At 39.3% G+C, this 16,082-nt stretch overlaps 1 protein-coding gene across 3 annotated transcripts in view; it reads right to left on the minus strand.

Annotated features, from left to right (window-relative positions):
• Nucleotides 1-16,082, minus strand: part of LOC106094994 (cysteine-rich motor neuron 1 protein) — a 410,024-nt gene that overhangs the window by 83,123 nt on the left and 310,819 nt on the right. For all 3 annotated transcript variants that reach the window (XM_059369755.1, XM_059369751.1, XM_059369758.1), the window contains one exon: nt 13,709-13,833. In XM_059369755.1, the coding sequence (XP_059225738.1) occupies nt 13,709-13,833 (125 nt within the window). The remainder of the gene's footprint in view (nt 1-13,708; nt 13,834-16,082) is intronic.

Here is a 16,082-nt window from a genome sequence, read left to right on the forward strand (position 1 = left end):
GATGGGCCTAACACAACTTACTGTCCCGAATTTCATCAAAATCGGATAATAAATGTGGCTTTTGTGGGCCTAAGACCCTTAACCGGAGGATCGGTCTATATGGCAGCTATATCCAAATCTGAACCGATCTGGGTCAAATAAACGAAAGAAGTCGAAGGGCCTAAGACAACTCACTGTCCCAAATTTCAGCGAAATCGGATAATAAATGTGGCTTTTATGGGCCTAAGACCCTAAATCTGAGGATCGGTCTATATGGCAGCTATATCCAAATCTGGACCGATCTGAGCCAAATTGGCGAAGGATATCGAAGGGCCTAAGACAACTCACTGTCCCAAATTTCAACAAAATCGGATAATAAATGTGGCTTTTATGGGCCTAAGACCCTAAATTGGCGGATCGGTCTATATGGGGGCTATATCCAAATCTGGACCGACTTGAGCCAAATTAACGAAGGATATCGATGGGCCTAACACAACTTACTGTCCCGAATTTCATCAAAATCGGATAATAAATGTGGCTTTTATGGGCCTAAGACCCTAAATCTGAGGATCGGTCTATATGGGAGCTATATCCAAATCTGGACCGATCTGAGCCAAATTGGCGAAGGATATCGAAGGGCCTAAGACAACTCACTGTCCCAAATTTCAACAAAATCGGATAATAAATGTGGCTTTTATGGGCCTAAGACCCTAAATTGGCGGATCGGTCTATATGGGGGCTATATCCAAATCTGGACCGATCTGAGCCAAATTGGTGAAGGATGTCGAAAGGCCTAACACAACTCACTGCCCTAAATTTCAACAAAATCGGATAATAAATGTGGCTTTTATGGGCCTAAGACCCTAAATTGGCGGATCGGTCTATATGGGGGCTATATCAAGATATAGTCCGATATAGCCCATCTTCGAACTTAACCTGCTTATGGACAAAAAAAAATCTGTGCAAAGTTTCAGCTCAATATCTTTATTTTTAAAGACTGTAGCGTGATTTCAACAGACAGACGGACAGACGGACGGACATGTCTAGATCGTCTTAAATTTTTACGCTGATCAAGAATATAAGTACTTTATAGGGTCGGAAATGGATATTTCGATGTGTTGCAAACGAAATGACAAAATGAATATACCCCCATCCTTCGGTGGTGGGTATAAAAAGGCGTTAAGTTCTGCCGGGCCGAACTTTGGATACCTACAACCTCGGGTGTATATGTATACCACCTTTTAACAAAACTCGGTGAAAATTGCATACCTTATGTCCCATACAAGTCATTTTTCAATTATGTATAACAAACTATTGGTCTTTTTAGTAGCAATATCCAAAAGTAAACCGATCTGAACCATATACAACATGCATGTCGAAAAACCCAACCTAAGTCAATGTATCAAATTTCACTTAAATCAGATTATAAATGCGCCTTTTTTTGGGCCAAGACTTTAAATCGAGATATAGGTCTATATGGCAGCTATATGCAAATCTTGAACGATCTAGGCTAAATTGCAGAAATATGTGGAGAGGCTTAACTTAACTCTCTGTCCCAAATTTCAGCAACATCGGACAATAAATGCGCCTTTTATGGGCCTAAGACCCTAAATCGGGGGATCGATCTATATGGCAGCTATATCCAAATCTGGACTGATTTGGGCCAAAATTTTCGCCCTATTAGTCTGTCATCCTTCATGTTGATGACTCTTGAAAGGTTGATAGAAACATATCTTAGGGCAAAGATCCCTGGAAAACGCCTGTATCGGCAACAGCATGCATATAGTAAGGCAAGTCCTCTGAGACAGCCCTTCACGACCTCACGTCGGCTACAGAGAGGGTTCTCTCGCTGTCAAAAAATGTACAATGGTAGCATTTCTTGACATTGAAAGTGCTTTCAATGGTGTAAAAATTACGTCAATCCTGAAGGAGCTGTAGTTTCTAGGCATCAACACTACCGTGTGATAGTTTATTAATAACTAACTTACTAAAAGATGCATTACTTCAGGCCTGGGATCTGTAAATCGAAAAATATGGGTAAGCGGAGGAACACCTCAAGGAGTTGTACTGTCTCCTTTACTTTGGAATATAGTCATTAACAATATATTATTGTGTCTGTATGAAAAGATGTAAAAGTGGTTTGCTGATGACGTGGCAATTGCGGTTAAGTAAAAGCTTCGCAGCATTCTTAATGATACTCTTTAGGAAGCTCTACGTGCGAAGTGGGCTATCGAAAGTGGTCTAGGCGTTAATCCGTGCAATACAGAAGTAGTTCTTTTCAGCAGAAATTCAAGCTACCTACAGTGGTACCTGTCTCCTCGGGAGGAGAGAGTGTTTCATTTACTAAAAAAACGCAAAATACCTGGGTGTTTGCTAGACAGGAAATTGAACTTCAAATCCAACATTTTGGAAAGGGCAAGAAAGGCAGCTCTTGCCCTATACACCTGTATGAGAGCTAATGACAAATGTTGGGGGGTTTAAACGGTGTGTCATGTACTGGGTATATACTACAGTTGTCAGACCTATATTGATATATGGTGTTGTGGTCTGGTGGACGGCGCTTCAAAAGTCCACCTACTGGCCAATACTCAAACCGATCCAAAGAATGGCTTGTTGGTCCATGACAGCCGCACTGAGGACGATACGATCTGATGCACTGAATTTAATGCTACACCTACTTACTGCCTCTGGACATTGTGAGTAGACAAATTGCTGTGCCTACTGCCATGAGGCTATGGTAGATTTTCCTTTGTGTGTTATACTTTCTACAATGCTCAATATCCCAGGCAGTGTGGACTGCACACTGCCTGAGCCGCTTTTGATATAAAGTACTGTACCACTTTTCCTGATTGAACTCAATTGGAATTTTAATATCCCTGGTTGTAGATCCAGGGATGCCAAGGCCCAATAATTTTGGAATTCCCACAACAGGGCAGGTCTAGACTTGGTCTACCGCTTTACTGTGGCTGGCGAGAACGGCTGTCTTAGTCATTGTGTCCACCATGACAGGTCACTGTCTGATAGGGACACATGCTGACAGACTGATGGCTTTGCTGTTAGGAAGTCGAGGAAGAAGAGACTATAGAATATCTGCCGTGTGTTTGTGTGCAGCACTGGCAGTCATAAGGACATCCAATTTAGGTTCTTATATTTTTGAAAACTTGCTGATTAAGCGGATGTAAACATTCGCAAATTGTTGGAATTTTTAAAGCGATCTGAATGGTTCAATGGTAGGAACTAAATGGCATCTTCCTTTTCCTCTTCCTCTGGTATCACACTGAGCGAAATCGTATTAGTGAGTCTGATGGCAGACTGCCACTTAAACCTAACCTAACCCTGTATGTAAATATACCCTTATATGAACAATATTTGGGGCGGATATTGAGGACCCTAGTACCACTCACTTATCTACATTTCAGCAATATCGGACCATAACTACGTTTAATGGGCCATCGAGCCTAATTCGGCAGATCGGTCTATATGGCAGCTATATCGAAATATGGTCCAATCTAGAACGTATTCAATTCGGGCAAAAGGGGGACTAGCTCAACTCACTGTTCCAAATTTTGTCTAATTCGAGTAACAAATGCGCCTGTTATGTACTTAAATCCCTAGTTCGGTTGATCGGTCTATATGGACCCCTTACCGAAATTTGGCCCGATGTGTTCAGCATCGGGCAACTATATCCAAATATGATTTGCTCGCAACCACATATCAACGAGCTTAAGTACAACTCACTGTTTCAAATTTTGGCGAAATCGGGTCAATAATAGATGCGCTTAAGGCCCGTTATCGGCAGATCGGTCATTATGGACCCTATATCGAAATGGGGTCCGATCTGGTCCGTAGTTGATGCAGACAAAGGGGTGCTTTGTCCAACTCACTGTACTAAATTTCGGCAAAATCATGTGAAAAATGCGTCCTCTATGGGCTCAAGACCCTTAATCGGAATATCGGACTTTATAGCAAAAATATGCAAATATGATCCGTTCTCGGTCTTATTAGGTCCAAATATCGAAAAACCCTAGTGGAACTCCTGGATCCAAGTTTCAGCGAGTTCGGGCCATTATTGCAGTTATTATGGGATTAAGACCATAGATCGGTCCCATTTGGTCCATTCGACAAGAAGAAATTTGATCTCTGCCAAATTTTAATTAAATATCTCAAATTTGTAGCGTGATTACAACCTATATAGCGGCTATATCTTAATATGGTTCGATACGGACCATCTTCGGTTCTCATCTCAGAGAACCTAGTGTGTCTCACTATTCCTAGTTTGAGCTGCATTAGGCCAATAAAAGCGGGTTCTATTGCCTGGAGGCTATATCAAGATGTTGTCTGATACAGATGTTGAGGGTTGTAAGACAACTCAACGAGTCAAATTACAGCGAAATAGGGTAGAAAATGCGACTCTTTGGGCCTTAGACTTTAAATCGGAGAGTCGATCCACATGTGGACTATATCAATGTCGAGAGCTCTAAGACAACCTTTGGTCTTGCACGTCTTATTACACATGTCAGCATGTAGGATCTCATCATTTCCTCTGTCAAAACTATTTTGTCTTGTCATTGTATTTGATGACATATCTCAGAGATGCATTTACCAGTTAACCCATATCGTAGAGAACCCGACAACCAAAAATCTCAGTGCCACTCTAAAGCCGGACATGAATATCGATCGTCTCCTACTCATCAAGACCGCTTCCAAAGTAACATTAAACGGCATTGTCATGTGCTCCGCTCTTCAAGTGAGCCTACCCCGCAGTTTCGAGTTTTGACAGCGCTTATCGAAAGTCAGCAACCACTTTGTAATCTTTCGGCTAATGGTAGGGCAGAGAGATCGGGCATACAGGTGCATGTTAAAATTCTTCCTCGCTTATGGCTTCGAACTCTACAGTGTTCAATAGCTCGAACGTTGGTAAATGCAATTGCAATGCAAATGTGCCCATGAACATTCCTTTAAGGAACAGGAAAAAATTTCTCACATATCAATGAGTGCTGTACAATTCAAGGTTCTATCCGAGTCCGAAAGACGTGGGGCAGTGCGACAGTTTTTACATGGCTTAGTATCTCACAAATGTTGCCAGCATTAGGAGGGGATAACAACTGCTGAAATCCATATTTTAAAATCCTGAATTTTCTAGTGGGAGTCCAAAACGGATTGTCTCAGAATGTAAGAAAGCATTCTGTAAATCAGGTCTCCCATTTCCTACCGAAGCATCCCCTTCAGAAATAGAAGGCAGACGGTGCCTATCGGATTCATTCCTCCATATTATTTTTCTAGGACAGCTTTAAATCCAAGGCAGAAGTCTAAGATGCATCGCCGCTGGGAGTCATTGCAATAAACATCAAATCGGTCTTCAACGCACAGAGTCCTTGATCACAGTGAATCGAAGGCAATTGGCCATTTGGGATGGTGCAAATATAGCTGTCATATAAACCGATCTCGGGTCTTGACTTCTTGAGCCTCTAGAGTGCGCAATTGTTATCCGATTTGAATGATTTTTGGCACGACGTGTTTTGTTATGATATCCAACAACTGTGCCAAGTATGGTTCAATTCGGTTCATAACCTGATATAGCTGCCATATAAACCAATCTTGGGTCTTGACTTCTTGAGCCTCTAGAGTGCGAAATTCTTATCCGATTAAAATGAACGCACGACGTGTTTTGTTATGATATTGAACAACTGTTCCAAGTATGGTTCAAATCGGTCCATAACCTGATATAGCTGTCATATAACCTGATATAGCTGTCATATAAACCGATCTTGGGTCTTGACTTCTTGAGCCTTTAGAGTGCGAAATTCTTATCCGATTGGAATGAAATTTTGTACGACGTGTTTTGTTATGATATTGAACAACTGTTCCAAGTATGGTTCAAATCGGTCCATAACCTGATATAGCTGTCATATAAACCGCTCTTGGGTCTTGACTTCTTGAGCCTCTAGAGTGCGAAATTCTTATCCGATTTGAATGCATTTTTGCACGACGTGTTTTGTTATGATATCCAATATCTGTGCCAAGTAGGGTTCAAATCGGTTCATAACCTGATGTAGCTTTCATATAAACCTTATCTGGGATCTTGACTTCTTGACCCTCCCCCTTACCCCAATTTTTAGAAACGCCACATTTAAGCGAAATTTTGTGTGCTCTTATTTATTGTAGTACACTAAAAATAAAAATTTGGTATCCAAATTTCGGATGGGGTACGAAATATATTTATACACCAATCACGACAATATTGAACTCAAATGAATGGTATTTAGGTTAAGAAAACGTATCTGATATAAAATTGTCGGACCAAGTGTTAGGAGGACCACCCCAACCCCGAAAACACCCCTAAATCGGACATATTTACCGACCATGGCAATATGGGATTCAAATGAAAGGTATTGCTAGTAGAGTACGAATCTTATATCCAAATGTAGGACCACGTTTCTGGGGGTCCACCCCTTCACCAAAACACCCCCAAACAGGACTTATTTACTGAACATGGTAATATCGGGTTTAAATAAAAGTTATTTGATTGTAGAATACGTATCTGATATATAGATGTGGGACCAAGTGTTTGAGGGGCCGCCCCGATTACATCCCCCAAAGAATACAAATTTACGACCATAGCAATATGGGACTCAAATGGAAGGTCTTTGGAAGTAAAGCACGAATCTGATATCAATGTTCGGGAAAAGTGTCTATGGAGTAACTCCATCCCCATAACACCCCCCAAATAAGAAGTATTTGCTGACCATTGCAATATAAGTCTCAAATAAGAGTTATTTTAGAGTAGAAAATTAATCTGATATATATTTTGAGTGGCCGCCCCACAAGCCAAACCGGTCATGTTTGCCGACTATGGAAATATGGGGCTCAAATGAAAGGTATTTGGCAATAGACCATGAATCTGATATAAACATTCGGGGCCAAGTGTCTATGGGGACGTCCCATCACCATAACAATCTCCAAAATAGGATGTATTTGTTCACCAAGACAATTTGGGCCTTCAAGACACTGGAGCTCGATATTCATAGTTTTAAGGGCCCATACCCCAAACCAAACCAGGCTTTTCCAATTAGGGGTTTAAATGGTATTTGAGAGTAGAAAACGAATTTGAAATTCAATTTTGCGGCCAATGGGAATATAGGGTTCAAATAAATTATATATAGATATATGAGAATATAGCACGTTGCTTATATATTTTCAGGGATTAGTGTTTGGGGACCACCCCACTCCCCAAAACATTCCTAAATCGTGCATATTTACCGACCATGTCAATGTGGGGCTTAAATGAAAGGTATTGGGGGGGGGTAGAGCAAGAATTGATACCCACTTTCGGGACCAACCCTTTTCCCAAAATACCTCACAAACAGCAATTTTTTACTGACCATCGCAAAATGAGGCTCAAATATAGGTATTTGGGAGAAGAATAGGAATTTGATATCCAAATGTAGGACCACGTATTTTGGGCATCACCCCGATAAACCGATCTCACGACTTGACTTCTTGAGTCCTTACAAGTTGCAATTGTTGTCCGATTTGGCTGAAATTTTGCACAAAGTGTTTTGCTATCACTTCCAACATCTGTGCCAAGTACGGTTCAAGTCCAAGTCGCTCCATATACTAATATAGCTGTCATATAAACCGATCTGGGATCTTCAGTTCTTGAGCCTCTAGAGAGCGCAATTCCCATCCGATTTGGCACAGTTTTTGTACAACAGCTTCTCCCATGGCCTTCAACATACGTGTGCAATATGGGCGATCTATAGCTTGACACAGCTCCCATATAAACCGATCTTCCGATTTTGCTTCTTGAGCCCCGAATCGGTCTATAACTTGATACAGCTCCACCTTCTGCTCCGTCCATATTCATTATTCGTTGTTTGCCTAGAAAGAGATACTGCGCACAGAACTCGACAAATGCTTCATCCCCGTTACATTTGATCTTATAAACTACATTTGATTTGTTCTCCCTTTTGTACTCACCACCGAAGTATGGGGGTATATTCATTTTGTCATTCCGTTTGCAACACATCGTAATATTCTTCTCCGACCCTATAAAGAATATATATACTTGACCAGCGTCGATCTAGCCATGTCTGTACGTCTGTCTATTGGAATCGTGCTACAGTCTTTAAAAATAGAGATATTGAGTTAAAATTTTGCACAGATTCCTTTTCGTTTTTGTCTATAAGCAGCTTAAGTTCGAAGATGGGCTAAATCGGACAATATCTTGTTATAGCCTCCATATAGACCGATCCGCCGGTTTAGGGTCTTAGGCCCATGAAAGCCACATTTATTATTTGATTTTGCTGAAATTTGGGACAGTGGGTTTTCTTATCATTTATAAATGATGTCGAAGGTCCCAGATCGGACCAGATTTGGAGATAGCTGCCATATAGATCGATCTCTCGATTTAAGGTTTTAGGGCCATAAAAGGCGCATTTATTGTCCGATTTCTCCGAAATTTGGGACAGTGAGTTGTGTTAGGCTCTTCGACATTTTCTGAAACTTTGCCAAAATTTGTCCGGATTTGGAAATAGCTGCCATATAGACCGATATCTCGATTCAAAGTCTTGGCCCAATAAAAGGCGCATTTATAATACGATTTCACTGAAATTTGACTCAGTGACCTATGTTAGGCTTTTCGACATCCGTGTCGTATATGGTTCAGATCGGTTTATTTGTAGAAATAGTTACTAAAAAGATCAAAATTTTGTTTTACACAATTGAACAATAGCTTGTACTTATTCGTATTTGGTCCAAATCGGAACATATTCCGATATAGCTGCTATGGGGCATAAGGTATGAATTTTTCAACGGATTTTGACGATTGGTGTTTTACATATATACCCATGGTGGTGGGTATCCAAAGTTTGGCCCGGCCGAAATTAACGCCTTTTTACTTGTTCGTCTTTGATTTTGTCCTGCTAAATAGACTATTTAATGTGTTGTGGCTTTTTAAGGCAAGCTGGTATTTTTCCCCGTTATATATCTTTTAACTGGCAAGCTTTTCCGAAAACCCTGAAATATACGTCGTTTTCTAGAAGATTTTTGTTGTTGGTTCCCTTTTGATGTTCTCCGTTCTTTTCTTGACGAATTTTATAAGAGTTGTGTGGGAAAATATTTAATCGGAGAATTTGTTGAATTTTCCTTTTTTTTTGGTTCATATGGGGGTGAAAAATCAATAACGGTTTGGTAGTAAAACCAATAACGGTCTGGTGCTAAAACCAATAATAAGGCTAATACCAGACAGTACTATTCATCCGGTATTGTTTTTGTACCATACGGCGTTGCTATACTATCAATACCATATGGTACTGAAATGAGCACGTTTGGTATTAAATTTTCTCTGGATGCAGTTTTTATACCCTCCACCATAGGATGGGGGGGAGGGGGGGGGGGGGGGTATACTAATTTCGTCATTCTGTTTGTAACTACTCGGAATATTCGTCTGAGACCCCATAAAGTATATATATTCTTGATCGTCGTGACATTTTATATCGATCTAGCCATGTCCGTCCGTCCGTCCGTCTGTCGAAAGCACGCTAACTTCCGATGGAGTAAAGCCAGCCGCTTGAAATTTTGCACAAATACTTCTTATTAGTGTAGGTCCGTTGGTTTTGTAAATGGGCAATATCGGTCCATGTTTTGATATAGCTGCCATATAAACCGATCTTGGGTCTTGACTTCTTGAGCCTCTAGAGGGCGCAATTCTCATTCGATTTTGCACGTGGTGTTTTGGCATCACTTACAATAAATTCGCTAAGTATGATTCAAATCGGTTGATAACCTGATATAGCTGTCATACAGGGTGGCTGATGAAAGCCGCTACCAAAAAAAAATGTAATAACTTTTTTTCTATTTAATAATAATAATTTAATAATTAATTTAATTAATTAATTAATTAATTTAATTAATAATAATTTAATAATTAATTTAATAATTTAATTTAACATGAATAAAAGAAAAATGTATTCCATACACCGAAAAAAAAATGTAGCAATATTCATCATTGTAGCAATATTCATCAGCCACCCTGTATAAACCAATCTTGGGTCTTGAATTCTTGAGCCTCTAGCGTGCGCAATTCTTATCCGATTTGAATGAATTTAGGCACGACATGTTTTGTTATGATATCCAACAAGTGTGCCAATTATGGTTCAAATCGGTCCATAACCTGATATAGCTGTCATATAAACCGATCTGGGCTCTTGACTTCTTGAGCCTCTAGAGTGCGCAATTCTTATCCGATTTGAATGAAATTTTGCACGAAGTGTTTTGTTATGATATCCAACAACTGTGCGAAGTATGGTTGAAATCGGTTCATAACCTGATATAGCTGTCATATAAACCGATCTTGGGTCTTGACTTCTTGAGCCTCTAGAGTGCACAATTCTTATCCGATTGGGATGAAATTAGGCACGACGTATTTTGTTATGATATCCAACAACTGTGCGAAGTATGGTTCAAATCGGTTCATAACCTGATATAGCTGTCATATAAACCGATCTTGGGTCTTGACTTCTTGAGCCTCTAGAGGGCGCAGTTCTTATCCGATTTGAATGAATTTTGGCACGACGTATTTTCTTATGATATCCAACAACTGTGCTAAGTATGGTTCAAATCGGTTCGTAGCCTGATATAGCTGTCATATAAACCGATCTGGGATCTTGACTTCTTGAGCCTCCAGAAGTCGCAATTATTATCCGATTTGCCTGAAATTTTGTACGACGGATTCTCTCATGACCATCAACATTCGTATTTATAATGGTCTGAATCGGTCTATAACCCGTTACAGCTCCCATATAAATCGATCTCTCTATTTTACTTCTTGAGCCCCCAAAGGGCGCAATTCTTATTCGAATTGGCTGACATATTACTCAGGTCTCCAACATATAATTTAATTGTGGTCCAAACCGGACCATATCTTGGTATCGCTCTAATAGCAGAGCAAATCTTTTCTTATATCCTTTTTTTGCCTAAGAAGAGATGCCGGGAAAAGAACTCGACAAATGCGATCCATGGTGGAGGGTATATAAGATTCGGCCCGGCCGAACTTAGCATGCTTTTACTTGTTCTTCTTATTAGCATTGCAAACAAATGCAGAAAGTTATAATACCCTATATCACGGTGGTCGTGTAGGGTATAGAAATATGTATCAGTTATAATATCATGTACCACAGTTGTGGTGCAGATTATACGAGTAATTGCAGTTGGTATAATTATACCTTTATACCTTACGTACTCTTATTGTAGAAGTTGTTACCCCTTACAGTTTGGTATGGCTTTCGTTTATTACTTTTTCAGACGCATCAAAACGGATGACCATTTAAAAACTTTTTAACCACGTTATAATTGATGGTTTCAAAAGCTCTACAAAATTGTTAAAACTTCCATCACATGACTTCTTAAATTTCTTACCTATGAACTTAAAATTTGGTTTTATTAAACTGAGACCTCTCTCTCTCTTATTTGTTTTGAGGAAACAAAAAGTTTTTACTTGATTTGCTCTTCCCCAACCAATTTTTCAATACAAATACAAAACAATTACAACAACAGGAAATATTGAACAAAGGAAATCTATATGGGAGAAGGCCTCATTCGTGAACACGAGAAAAAGTTTACAAAATTGAAAAAGAAAACTTCTTGTTTTTACAACTTCAGATGGATTTCCCAGCGACCGCTAAGGGGTAAACAACGAAACAACAATGTTGATATGTATAACCTTTCAAGAAATTGTTTACGAAAACTTTTCTTTGCAGTGTCAAGGTGAACAATTAATTTGCGGTTAGATTTTTCTCGAGGGAAAGGAAGATTTTTCAATCATCATTTATGAGACAACTTAGGTTGGGTTAGGTTGAAAAGAGGGTGCTGATATTAATCCGCGCCATGCCACAATGGACATACACCTAATCCAGTAATCGGCTAGTTGTGTCTTAAGGAAATTTTTAGAAAAAATTGCCTTTAAAATCTGTAAAAAAAAAATTCATTGAAATCAAAACCAGTAAGGAAGTAAGGAAGGGCAAAAGTCGGGCGGGGCCGACTGTATAATACCCTACACCTACCCTATAAATACAATGTGGGACCTATATCCAATTCTGAACCAATTTTGATGGACCTCGGCGAGCAAATTTGTTCAAACTGTAAAAACTACGGTTGACAGATGACAACATTATGGCAAATTATCCAAAATCTGACGAACATATATATGGGAGCTATATCTACTTCTGAACCGATTTCGAGCAAAATTTCTCAGATAATGTAGTAGTCGTCGAGGAAAGCGTTTTGGCAAGATTGGTCAAACAATGCGCTTGCAGTAGCTCTTGTGGTGAAAATCTGGTCATATACATATATGACAGCTATATCTAAATCTAGGCCGATTTCTATAAAATTCACCAATTATATTGAGAGTCATAAGAAAATCCTTCGTGCAAAATTGACAGAATCGGTTAACAAATGAGCACTTTTTTGCAATATTTCTCAAAATCGGACGAACATATATATGAGAGCTATACCCAAATCCGAATCGATTTCGAGCAAACTCCTCAGATACTGTGGCAGTCGTCGAGGAAAGCGTTTTGCAAATGCTGTGACTCTAGAACTTAAAATCTAGCGATATATATGCATATATGAGAGCTATATCTAAATCTGAAACGATTTCCATGAAATTCACCAGTAATATTGAGAATCAAGAGAAAATCACATTTTTAAACCGAGAAATCGGTTTACAAATGACCATTTTACTGCTTCATAACTGAAAATCGAACGAACATATATATGGGAGCTATATCTAAATCTGAACCGATTTTTACCACACTCTATTTATATTGTGGTAGTTGTCGAGGAAAGCGTTGTGCAATATTTTCTCAAGATTGGTCAATAAATGTGCTTGAAGTGGCTCTAGGAGGGAAAATCGGGCGATATATATATATATATGAGAGCTATATCTAAATCTGAACCGATTTCCATGAAATTCACCAGTAATACAGGGAGTCGTAAAACAATCCTTCCTGCCAAATTTCGAGAGAATCGGTTAAAAATGACCTTTTTATTGCATTATTACTGAAAATCGGAGGAACATATATATGGGAGCTATATCCGGATCTGAACCGATTTTTTCCTATTTCAATAGGCTTCGTCTCTAGGCCGAAAAACATGCCTGCACCAAATTTTAAGACGATCGGATCAAAACTGCGACCTCTACTTTGTATACAAATTAATATGGACAGACAGGCAGACAGACAGACGGACATAGCTAAATCGAATCAGAAAGTGATTCTGTGTCGATCGGTATACTTATCAATGGGTCTATCTCTCATCCTTTTGGGTGTTACAAACTAATTCACTAAGTTATAATACCCTGTACCACAGTAGTGGTGTAAGATATAAATAGTGTATTAATAGAACAATCGTTCGATTTGAGGTCTTGCGCCCATAAAAGGTGCATTTACTGTCCGATATTGCCAAAATTTGGGGCAGTGAGTTGTGTAAGGCCCTTCGACATTTTTCAGCAATTTGGCTTAGATCGATCAAGATTTGCATATCGGAACATATTTCGATATAGCTGCTATGGGGTATAAGGTATGCATTTTTCACCGGATTTTGACGAAAGATGGTTTACATATATACCCAAGGTGGTGGGTTCGGCCCGACCGAACTCAACGTCTTTTTACTTGGTAATTGTTCAAAATAATATTTTTTTGTTTTGTTCTATTGCTACGCACATACTTACATTTTTGTTCGAAATTTCTTCCTTCTTCTTATCTTTTTATGTGAAAATAGATTCGGTGCTATTGTATAGTCCTCATCGAAATCCAATTCTGTTTTGATAAGACTCACTAAATTCACCTGGCAGTCCTGTTAAGAAAAAATTATGCAAAATTTTAAGTGACTCATAAAATAAATTGAAATTTAAATTTAATTGAATAGAATAACCCGTTTAAGGGTGTGCCCTATTTTAGATGTTAATTATCTTCTTGCACCACCAATTCAACCAATTTCAAATCGAATATACAATACTATAGTAGTAACCGGAAATTTCCTCTTAATAGGAAGTTCACACGTACATGCAAAAAATTTGGTAAAATTTTCTTGTATTATAATGAGTGGGAAAACAGAGAGCTGGCAAATGGTAACGACTAAATGAAGCATATGATTGCATAGGAAGCTACCGGCAAGATTAATAGGAGGTAGAATTTGCCAGTAATGACTTTCAATCAGGTTTCCTAGCTAAATTCTGTGGCAACAAAGGCTGGCAGAATAAAATGAGGTCTTTCTAGTAGTTGAGTACATCTAGATGTCCTTTTGGAGACTGATGTTAATCCTGGATGTGCCGTAGTCAAAGCCAACCGTGAAAAATACTTAAATTCAAAATCTCGCTGAACGGTTAAATTTTAAAGCAGCGGAAAACTTAATTGCTACACTCTGGTCCATTTAGCATATGTTTTATATAAATTCAGGAATGACCATAGTTCCATGCATTCTAACTACGATAATATTGGGTTGCCCAAAAAGTAATTGCGGATTTTTTAAAAGAAAGTAAATGCATTTTTAAAAAAACTTAGAATGAACTTTAATCAAATATACTTTTTTGACACTTTTTTTTCTAAAGCAATCTAAAAGTAACAGCTGATAACTGACAGAAGAAAGAATGCAATTACCGAGTCACAAGCTGTGAAAAAATTTGTCAACGCCGACTATATGAAAAATCCGCAATTACTTTTAGGGCAACCCAATAATATCTTGCTTTATGGCTCTAGTTCAATGATAATCTACCTTCTTTTTTATATCAGAGTCGAATGCGTGGCACAGTGCGACATCTCTTTGGGCAATTTACCTCACAAAAGTCGTCAGCATTAGGAGGGCATAACCACCTTTGTTAATGTTTTCTAATGTTCTCATCAGGATTTGAAACCAAGCGTTCAGCGCCATAGGCGGCCATGCTAACCTTTGGGCTACGGTGGCACTGTTCTTTAATGGCATGTTCATACCCAGGTTCATACGGAGTCTTGGAGTCGAGAAAATTATCTCGACTCCGGACAAAGCAACAAAAAATGTTTCAACAAAAACAAAAATTAAATTCTAAAATATTTTTAGAATAAAGAACTAGGTTAGGTTAGGTTTAAGTGGCAGTCTGCCATCAGACTAACTTAGACGTTTTCGCCCATTGTAATACCACAGGAACAGAAGAAGGAAGATGCCTTCTAGTTCCTACCGTTGAACCGTCCAGATCGCTTTAAAAGCCCAATAACTTGCGAATGTTCACATCCGCTAAATCAGACAGGTTCTCAAAGCATTGAGAACCTAGTGCGTGACAGACACACGGAAGGTGTTCTTCTTCTTAGATGTCCTCACAGCTTCTACAAAAGTCGTTGCTGGCAACCTTCAGTCCGTCTGCATGATTTCCGAATAGATAGACCTGTCATGACGGATACTATGACTGAGACGTCTGTTCTAGCCAATGACAGCAAAGCAGTAGAACTCTTCAAGTCTAGATTAGGCCACATAGTTTTGGAATGCTCACAGCCCCCCCTTTTGGACCATCTATCATTCGTTGCTCTTCGGGCCTGATCCTGAAAACGTAGCTTACATGTCACTAGAGTGTGTAGGGTAGTTTCTAGTCTCGCAAGCTCGTCCGCTTTACAATTCCTTGGGATATCTCTGTGGCCCCGCACCCAGAACAGGTTGAATTTTGAACATTTCAGCCATCTCGTTGAGGGATCTGCGACAGTCGAAGGCGGTTTTTGTATTCAGAAATACGTTCTCCAGCGATTTAGTGGCTGTCTGGCTGTCTGAGAAGATATATATGCCAATCGTCTTAATGACATTATATCTTAGCCATTCCACCACTTCCTTAATAGCAAGGATCTCTGCTTGATATACACTGCAGTGGTCGGGTAACCTTTTCGATATCACCAGTTCTAGATCTTTAGAGTACAACCATTGGGTTGCCCACCCGGCCGTTTAGTTTGGAACCATCCGTATAGTAGGCTATGTAATTTCTGTTACCAGTGATATCAAAGTTCCATTCGGTTCTATTAGGAATAGTGGTACAGTAATTTTTATCAAAAAGCGGTAGGGTGTAGTTCACTCTGCCGGGAACACCG

The sequence above is a fragment of the Stomoxys calcitrans genome, chromosome 1, assembly GCF_963082655.1.
Source record: "Stomoxys calcitrans chromosome 1, idStoCalc2.1, whole genome shotgun sequence".
Lineage (NCBI taxonomy): Eukaryota > Metazoa > Arthropoda > Insecta > Diptera > Muscidae > Stomoxys > Stomoxys calcitrans.